This window comes from Galeopterus variegatus, unplaced genomic scaffold (genome assembly GCF_000696425.1).
Source record: "Galeopterus variegatus unplaced genomic scaffold, G_variegatus-3.0.2 Scaffold3432, whole genome shotgun sequence".
Lineage (NCBI taxonomy): Eukaryota > Metazoa > Chordata > Mammalia > Dermoptera > Cynocephalidae > Galeopterus > Galeopterus variegatus.
Genome location: NW_007729543.1, coordinates 43,680 through 52,938, shown reverse-complemented (window position 1 = coordinate 52,938; position 9,259 = coordinate 43,680). Strand labels below are relative to the sequence as shown.

At 35.9% G+C, this 9,259-nt stretch overlaps 1 protein-coding gene across 1 annotated transcript in view; it reads right to left on the bottom strand.

Annotated features, from left to right (window-relative positions):
- The window catches only part of LOC103600735 (ovostatin-like), a 103,899-nt gene that overhangs the window by 89,893 nt on the left and 4,747 nt on the right, over window positions 1-9,259 (bottom strand). Inside the window, 2 exon segments of the mRNA XM_008585065.1 lie at window positions 7,046-7,202; window positions 7,681-7,860. Coding sequence (XP_008583287.1) covers window positions 7,046-7,202; window positions 7,681-7,860 — 337 coding nt within the window.

The window sequence follows — 9,259 nt, the reverse complement described above, 5'->3', positions numbered from 1 at the left end:
TTAGATTATGTGCAGAATTTCACCCAGCTAAGGGTCTTCCTTTCCACCAGTTAAGACATCATGGGCATTCTGTCATGCTCCATAAAGAGTGCTTTAGTTTTCTTTTTGAGGAAAGTGAAGATTCATGTCAAAGTTGGTGTTGGTTACATACCAGAGCTACTACACTTTGGAAAAAAAGCCAATCTCTGATGAGAAGACCCTTTCTGGTCATCTCTCTGTATATACTTACAAGCCCTATAAGTGTGTTTTTTAGACACATTTAGATTTCAGTTTTGTTAAATCTCATTCTTCCAGACTATCAACCCTCTCCTGGCTTCAATTAATTTATTCACACATTTATATTAAAATTTTTTATTGATAACCTATTGTATCATTCTACTTATATGTGTGTGCATGCTGAAAATCGAAGACTGATGTGCTATTGGACTATGACTCAGATGTCCTAGGACTAGTTGAGAAATGCTGGTTGCATCAAATCTCTTGGTTTTAAATGTTATCTCTGTGTTGATGGCTCCTCATCATGCCTCCAGCCCTTTATTCTTACCTAAAGACTTATAAATCCTGCTTCCTGCTTGACATGTGTGTCTGCGTGTTTGGAAGACAGCCCATACTTCGCAGGCCTCAGGACGAGCTCTTGACTTCCTCCCTCCAACCTGTTCTCACCCTACTCTTCCCCACTTTAGTAAATGACGGTTCTGTCATTGAAGGTGTTCAGGCCAGAAACCTGGAACTATTCCTTATCTTTTCTCTTTGCATCAAACCATACCTTCACAATATCACTTGCTATTTCTCTTGCCCAGAATGATTTTCCCCACCTATGGTACAAACCCTCACAGCACCTGGGTCTCTGCTTCATTATCTTCAAACTTTTTTTTTCTCTAATCTAATCTTTCCACCCACTTTGTCAGTTCTGTCATTTAAACATGAATTTCTCCTTTACTCCCACACTGTCACTCTCTTTGCTCGAGATAGCATCATCTTTTGTTTGGATCTGTGCAACAGTCACTAACTGGATCTCTGCCATTGATGTGGCTCTAACTTCACTGATCTTTCTATGTTACAAGAGCTACCTTCTGAAAACCAATTCTGATCTTGCACCTTCTCTGATGAAAGCCCCTGACTGCACAAAAGCCAGCTTGTCAATAACTTCATGGTAGCAGGCCATATTTACTTTTTGTCAAAGTTCTGGCCTGACCTTCCACTGCAGCCTCCTATCCAGGCGTTCCCCACCTTGCTACTTCACCTGAAGCCACGTGGCATGTCTATCCTGCAGTTATCCCATCGTGAGCATTACCTTTACTTCTTTCGCTGCTATTTCTGTGATAACTTCAGCTCTTTCTTCTCACACAGAGGGGCTGCTTTCTCCTCTACCTTGCCACTGGAAGCTTGGGACAGCCCCTGCTTTAATTCTTCCAAACACAACTGGAATCCACATTGTAGAAGATTGAGTCTTAGTAATTATCTCAGCCCTTTTTATTCCAAATGCATTCCTCTGTATCCCCATCGACCTACTTCTTTTTTAATACCTGAAGTATTAGCCTTTTTCTTTTCTATCTTTCCACCATGTGATTCCACACTATGTTGTCCACATACTATACAGCCGTTAACACACTGCATTATAAATATGTTTATATCAATCTTCCTGTTTAGGAATCTTGTATTGCTATTCACCTTTGTATTGCTATAGCATATCTGATTATCCAGCACATAGCAAGTGTTTAATAATTTGTTGATTGACTGAATTTTTAAACCATATTAAAATATGAGGATTCTAGCAGGTATTTTACTACTGTATCATGCCCTATTGATTTGAAGAACAGACTTCATAGACTTAAGAAAAAATGTTTCTTATAAGGTCGAATAGTTTATTTGATTTTTTAATTTTATTGTAAATAGTTTAATAACTATTTAAGTTTAAAATAACATATGCTCATTCAAGAAAATTAAGAAAAATCTTTTCAGATAGAAACAAGTCGAATGATAAAACAATTACAGAAACAATATCCAAAAATATTCTGTTCATGGCTTATGTGTTTGCATGTGTGTTTTGTTTTACATGTTGAGTCTCTTTAATGATACTGTATTTTCCCTGTTTTCAAAAATTAACACAGGCTACGAAAGGTATTTTAGACCTACGTCAATCCCTATTAAATATTTGTGATAGCTGCACAATATTAGATCACAGACAGATAACTTTTATTACTATTTCTTTTATAGGGAGGGTATTTTTATTGTGAGAGATATGTTCTTTTCAATCTCAATTTAAAACTCATTTATTCAGGAATTATCTTGTAAAAAGATGACATGTTTTTCTGTGTACTGTCTATACTATAACCCCTGTGTTGACATAGCATAAATAGTTGATAGTGCAATCAGCCTGCCAGTTTTAAAATTGTGAACTCTGTAAAATTTTTGTTAGTTTAAAAGTTTGGGGGGATGTTTTCATTAACTAAAATAATGCACATACAGCGAGATTATAAAAACATATGCACATCATACTCTTTCAAAGTCATATAACTTAAATTCATGGAATCCACAGAAATTTCTAGTGAACTGGTTACCAAAATAGCATGAAATTGTCAAGACAGAACAAACTTTTTTCTTCATAGAATGACTGCTTGTCAATATAAACACAATATACTACGTTCTTTTCTAGGCAGTGGGAGTGCTGTTGTTTTGTCTGGATTACTGGGTAAATTAAAATAACCTCCCTTTCCTGATGCTATGTAGTTTAAGAGTTTCGTTTAGGAGTTTAAAACATTTTTCAGATTTTTGGTGAACTTTTTTTCTCTTTATTCCAGTGCCTGGTGTCCTCATAAATTTACCTGTGAGTGTGTATTTTTAAGAGGGAGACTAAAAATGTATTGAGTTTAGTGTTAAACAAAGAAAATATCTCAGCTGTCCTAAATCTGGTGTGCTAGCAGGGATAAATGCTTTAAATAAATGCAATGAAACTCTCACTACAAAATTTCAGAAACAAGTTGGTGATTAGTTTTGGGGAGTGACTTCTTGCAACCTGAAGTTATGCTAGGTAAAACATATTCCCAATTTCTTAAGGGCCACCCTGTGGTCATTGCCTGTAAAATAGCAGACAAATAGATTAGCTACACTGTCTTTAGTTTTGATCCCTGGGTTAAATTTTACTGTTTGCCTTTTTTTTTTGATCTTGGGCAAGTTTGGGCAGAGGTAATGATGACACTCAGGAAGAGCCAGTTCAAATAAGTATCCAGTTTATAGCCAGGCAGATAATTCTGGTCAAACCAGGACCTCAAAGAATTCATTAATTGCAAATGCGGGATGTTTCTCTGTGTGATAAATGACAAATATGAAGCTGGAAAACAAAAAGTTAAAAAAAAAAGTACCTAGACCAATTTGTGGGTCCTCTCTTTAGAGTTTTAAATGGCTAAATTTACAACCACTTAGCCATCAATAGCTTCCTGTAAAATTTTTAGCCTGCATCGATGTTACATGTCCTGTAATTTCTCAGAGAGAAGAGGAGAGATGAATGTACGGGCATCAAAATGCAGATAGAGGTCTGCTAGGAAGCTACAAGAAACTCAACGTGCATTGAGGTTTTAGCATAACATCATCGTTCATATAACAATATACTTTTTAAAAAAAGCGAAGCTCGATGCTGAGTAAGCTATGAGTATGTGCAGCATTATATCACAGATGATAATGATCAGTATTTTGAATACTGAATACCCCTCAATTGTGTAAGACTCGTCATTCAATTTCTGTGCTATCCTATGACCTTTTTTCTGTACATTAGGCCCTTTACCAGAAAGTGGATGGCATAAGAAAAAGAAAGAGGATCTCATTTAATCCAGTTTTTATGTTTCTGTGCTGTTTGAAGTAGTAGCGTCCTTAGCCAACCCCTGCCTTCTGCAGCTCTTCTTAGCAAGGATCCTAGAAACCTTCCTTGGACATTCTCTTGTGTCAACTACATATAAACCTCCTCTTCCTGAGCAGCTCCCACCCCTGCACATGTAAATTCGTAATGCAGGTCCAGCAATTGTTGGTGCTGGCCCGGACTTTAGAACTGAGCTGGGCCTCGGCTTTCTTGTCTAGTCCTTCAGCTCCTCAGGACTGACCTGAGCGCCCACTTCTGTGACTGCCCTGAAGTGAAGGAGCAAGGAAAAGGGGAGTGGAAGCGAGGGGGACAGCGTGTGCATGTGCTTTGGTTTCTCCAGCTCCAGCACACGTCTGTCACCTGCCTCTGTTTTTCTGAGGTCACAAGCATCTCTGAGTATAATAATCTCCAACGCCCCACACCTGCCTCACTCGTCAAGCACTAATCAAGTCAGTAGGCAAAAACATAATTTTTTCCCTCTTTATATTAGAGCTTCTCAAAGTGTCTCTGATGAACATCAGAATCAGAACCACCCATGAAAATTATTTTTAAAGCAGAAATTTTTGGCAACTACTGTCAGAGTAATTTGACTATTAACAAGCTTCTTAAGTAATTATTTTTACTCACTCAAGTTTGAGAACCACTGTTTGTAGCTTCTCAGATCCTTGTGATATTAGATAAATACAATTGGACAAAAATAATTATAAAAATAATACATGTTTGTTTTTGAAGCTATTCCATCATTTTAAAAAATATGTTCTCATTCATTCTTCATAATTATAGCTAATAGTCGTGGAAAAGTATTTGGGGAATAACTAGTTTGTCGCAGCAAACAATAAGGGATATTCTGCTACTTAATTTTTTAAAGACAGCAAGAATGCTTTGAAGAAGATATAGTATAAAAATTAAGAACGCTTTCAGCTTAAATAAAGAAATATATTTGCAAACTGGCATATGAGAATAGTTTAATAGCATGTTTTATTAAACATTAAATGTATGAATGTATGGGATTTTTTCAAGATGTATCTTAAAAGTAAAATATGTCACCATATGTTATTTTTCACATAAGCAAATATTTAAATCTGAGTTTATTGGCCAGTGGCCATTCTTTTTTTTTTCTTTTTCTTTTATTGATTATACATATCTGTGGGATACATCAATTCTCATGTGCAATATGTGATGCTAACATCAGAATAATTATTATGTTCAATAATATACAGTGTCATTGCTATTCGTGGCCCTTTACCCATACCTTCCTCCCCCTTCCCTTCCCACTTCTAGTAACCTCAATTGTCCTTTTGAAAGTTCAATTTATTATTGTGAATGTTGTATCCTTCTATCTCTCTTTTATTTGTATGTTTATTATTTTAGCTCCCACTTATGAGAACATACAGTATTTCACTTTCTGTTTCTGGCTTATTTCACTCAATATGATTTTCTCTAAGTTCATCCATGTTGCTGCAAATGGCAATATTTTGTTCTTTTTTATAGCCAAGTAATATTCCACTGTGTATATATACCCCAGTAGCCATTCTCATATTGCATGTTTTGTTAGAAATCTGTGAATATAATTGCAAGTTGAATGAAAAAAATTAGTTATATCATCAATCAAAAGAAGTAATGCTTTCTGTTTTACTCATTTTTTCATCTCCAAAAGAGACCTATTTGAATAGCAGGAGTATAGAAATACACTCAATTAGATATTTTCCCCCACTGATTTTTTTCCACTCTGTTTTCATGCCAGTTCTCCCTGTCCAAGCACATTGTGCTACTCATCATAAGTATCGCAAAGTACTACTCACGGGCTCAGAAAGTCCCTTCGTGTGTCAACAATATGTGCAGACTGCTCAGAATCACCTCTTCACACAGTTTTCATCATGGCACACCCTCAATCTTCAGTGAAGCCTCATGGACATGACTTAACCGCATGAAAATGCCTTTTTAGCCCCATTTTCAGGGCTTTTCTTTAGCTCTTCTGCTCACTTCAACTTGCTTTCCTTCCTTTATTTTCTTCACTCCAAATAAGTCTGTCTACTTATTTTAAGGCATGCTTTGCGTATTAATTCCACCTCTGTGCTTTCTCACATGCCATTCATCTCCCATCAGAAATCTTTCTTTTGATTGTTGTAATCTGTATTCATGAACTCCTTCTCTTCCCAGGAGGTGAGAGGAGGCTTTTCAGCTTAATTCAATGTCATGCTAATCATTCTATCACTGGGCAATCCTCTAGTCACTAGGGGTATCTCTTCCCATGGTCTTGACACATTCTGTCACTATTTTATTTCTAATTAATTGTGAACTCATAAATTTGCATAAACTAAAATTTCGTGACATCTAAACATGTATATTGTTAGAATATTATTAGAATAATAATAATATGAATATTGTTAAAATATTAGAATAAGGAGCTCTTTAAAAATACTCCCTACCTCAGACTTATTGAATTTAAATCGCTAGCCTTTAGGAAAAAATTTCGTTTTGTATTTTTAATCAAGCTTTTCATGGACTTTAATCAACAAATTTTGAGCTTGTATTGTGTACCATCAATTTAAATATTCTATAAATGACAATAGCTAAGAGTTGGAACCAACCTAAATGTGCATCAACAAATGACTCGATAAGGAAAAAGTGGTATATCTACACAATGGAATACTACTCTGCAATAAGAAAGAACGAAATACTGCCATTCACAGCAACATGGATAAACTTGGAGAAAATTATATTGAGTGAAATAAGCCAGGCACAGAAAGAGAAATACCACATGTCCTCACTCATAAGTGGAAGCTAAAAAAAAGAGGGAGGAAGGAAGGAAGGAAGGAAGGAAGGAAGGAAGGAAGGAAGGAAGGAAGGAAGGAAGGAAGGAAGGAAGGAAGGAAGGAAGGAAGGAAAATACAGTAAGTACAATAATTCATTGAACTTTCAAAAGGAGAGAACAGAACTGAAGCCACCAGAGGTGGGAAAGGGGGCGGGGGGAGGAGGAGTTCGTGAGAAACTGGTAAAGGGCCACACAAAGAGATTACATTATATAATGTTGAATATGCTAATTATCAGATTTAGGCATCACACATTGCACACAGGTATGAATATTCAATACTGTACCCCACAGATATGTACAATCAATTATATTTCAATAAATAAAAATAATTCTATAAATGATATTAGTTGAGGTTAGCATAATTTAATTACCCCCACCTTTCTGTCCAGGCTTGTACATGGGTTTATCTGTCTGCACGAGCACCACATTTTCCCTGTGACTGATTGCCAGAGATCTTCTCTCTTCCAGGTTCAGAGTGGCTCCCTTAGCAGAGAATGTAATGAAAGCCAGTGGGTCAGATCTGGATTGAGGAACCTAGAGACCATGAAAATACTTTATGAGACTGGTGTTTTGCCAAGAAATTTATGTCACTATGTATCAGTACCACTAAAAGTTTTAATTCATAACTCGTCATATCTATTTCTTGAATAACCACCCTTGTTTATTTCTATTGCCTTGTTTTTTTCTAATCTTATCTTACCATTTAAATTAATTCTCCTTCACCATTCTTAAAACTTTCCTTCTCTGCACAGGAGTTACTCTTTTTATGTATCTTACTCCCTTCAACAAATTTCTGTCATAAAATCAAATGGTTTGGCTCATTCCCTTATCACCATTTATGACTGTCCTTACATCATCTCAAACTGAGGACTATTTTACTCTTTAAAAAATTGAAATAACTGTACACACACAGTCAAATAATCTGATTTCTTTCCTTCGAAAGTAAGTTATGTAGGCAGCTTTCACGCACCTCTAGTATTCATTGTTATACTAAGCAGAAAGAAGTATTTACCTCAAAGCTGACACATTTGAAAAAATTTTCTCCTGTAACATTCTCTTCAAATATTTTGGTCTGGACCTCACCATAGTTGAGAGAGACAGTCAAAACAACAGATTCAGTCAGATTAAAAAGCTGGGCACACGCTTTATGCAAAGAGCCTTCCTGTAGAACAGAAGGCACCAGCAGGACATACTGCCTACAAAAGGGAAGCAAGAGCGTTAAAATGGAAAGTGTCAAAGCAATGATTAACGCCTTAGCAATTATTTTGTGGGATGAAACATTTTGGAGTTTAGGAAATGAAACATTTTGGAGTTTAAGAAAAATGTTTTTTTTTTCTTTTTACCAGGAAATGATAGTGTAGTGAGATACACTAGCATAGTAAGTGTTTTTAAAAAAAAAGGCTAAATGTGAGGACTTGAAATGTATGGAATGGAAAGATGCTGGCTTATGAATTGAATTTCATAGACCCAACAAAGAAAATTCTAGTGACAAAACAGCAAGTAAGTCATGAGTTCTATAAGCTTAACAATATCAGTCTCCTCGTGCATTGTTTTTTCCCCCAAACCGATACTGCACATTCCATTTCATATCTGCCTCCTTCTTTCTCCAGCAGCTGCCTTGTCCTCAGCACAGTTATAACCCAATCAGCATTCTGGGTATCTACTAAGCAGAGATGGTGGTGCCACTCAAGTTTGGAATTTACTGTGCAAATTAACATATTTTAGATTATATTGTGAAATGGCAATTTTATTTAAAAGCAATTATTGCAATTAAAAATGTAATAAGTTAAAATTTTTAATGGCAAGCTCTATTTGGCTTCCACATGTAAATAAAACCCTATGCAATCACTTACACTTCTGGTGACTGAGAAAGAGACAGATGAAAGAGAAAAACACCCAGAAGTATTCTCATCCACATCGTGATCCAAACAGATGAAGAAGTCAACAGGCTGTGTTCACTAGACCCACATGGAGGTCAGTGTGCTGGGAGCTCAGTCATTCTCACTGGCCAGGAAAGCCAACTGTGGAGCTATATATCCATGCGGGAGCTTTTGCTACTATTTCCTGAATCATTCTTAAAGTGTAACATATGTAACTTAATTGGATATGTTCTTTGAATATTAGTCAACTCTCAGTAGTCATGTCTTTTACATGTCATTAGGTGTGTCATTTGAACATCACCATCTCCTTTACGGAAAATCTTGCATCAGCACTTCCTAGACTTACTATACAATGTCTATGAGTGAAGCTTTCAAGCACTAATTAAACCTCATTTCAATAAATTCAATTACTGCAAATGAATCTGTTATCGCACTACACTTCTCCTGGCTGAGAGCTCACTCTGTGTTGAAAACTCAGCATCAGTTTCTAGTTGGAAATAATTCCATATAGTTATTACAACAGAAGCAATTTGAAAATAATAGAAAATGGCCTAAGGAAGCTCAGATTGAATAAAAAAGATTCAGATAGTATTATGTATTTTTCATTACAAATTGTTAATGTATTTCCATACAAAATATTTTGCATGACAAATATATGCTTAAAACTCTAAATCAAGAGAAAATAACCCCAGATCTCAAATTTTAATATAA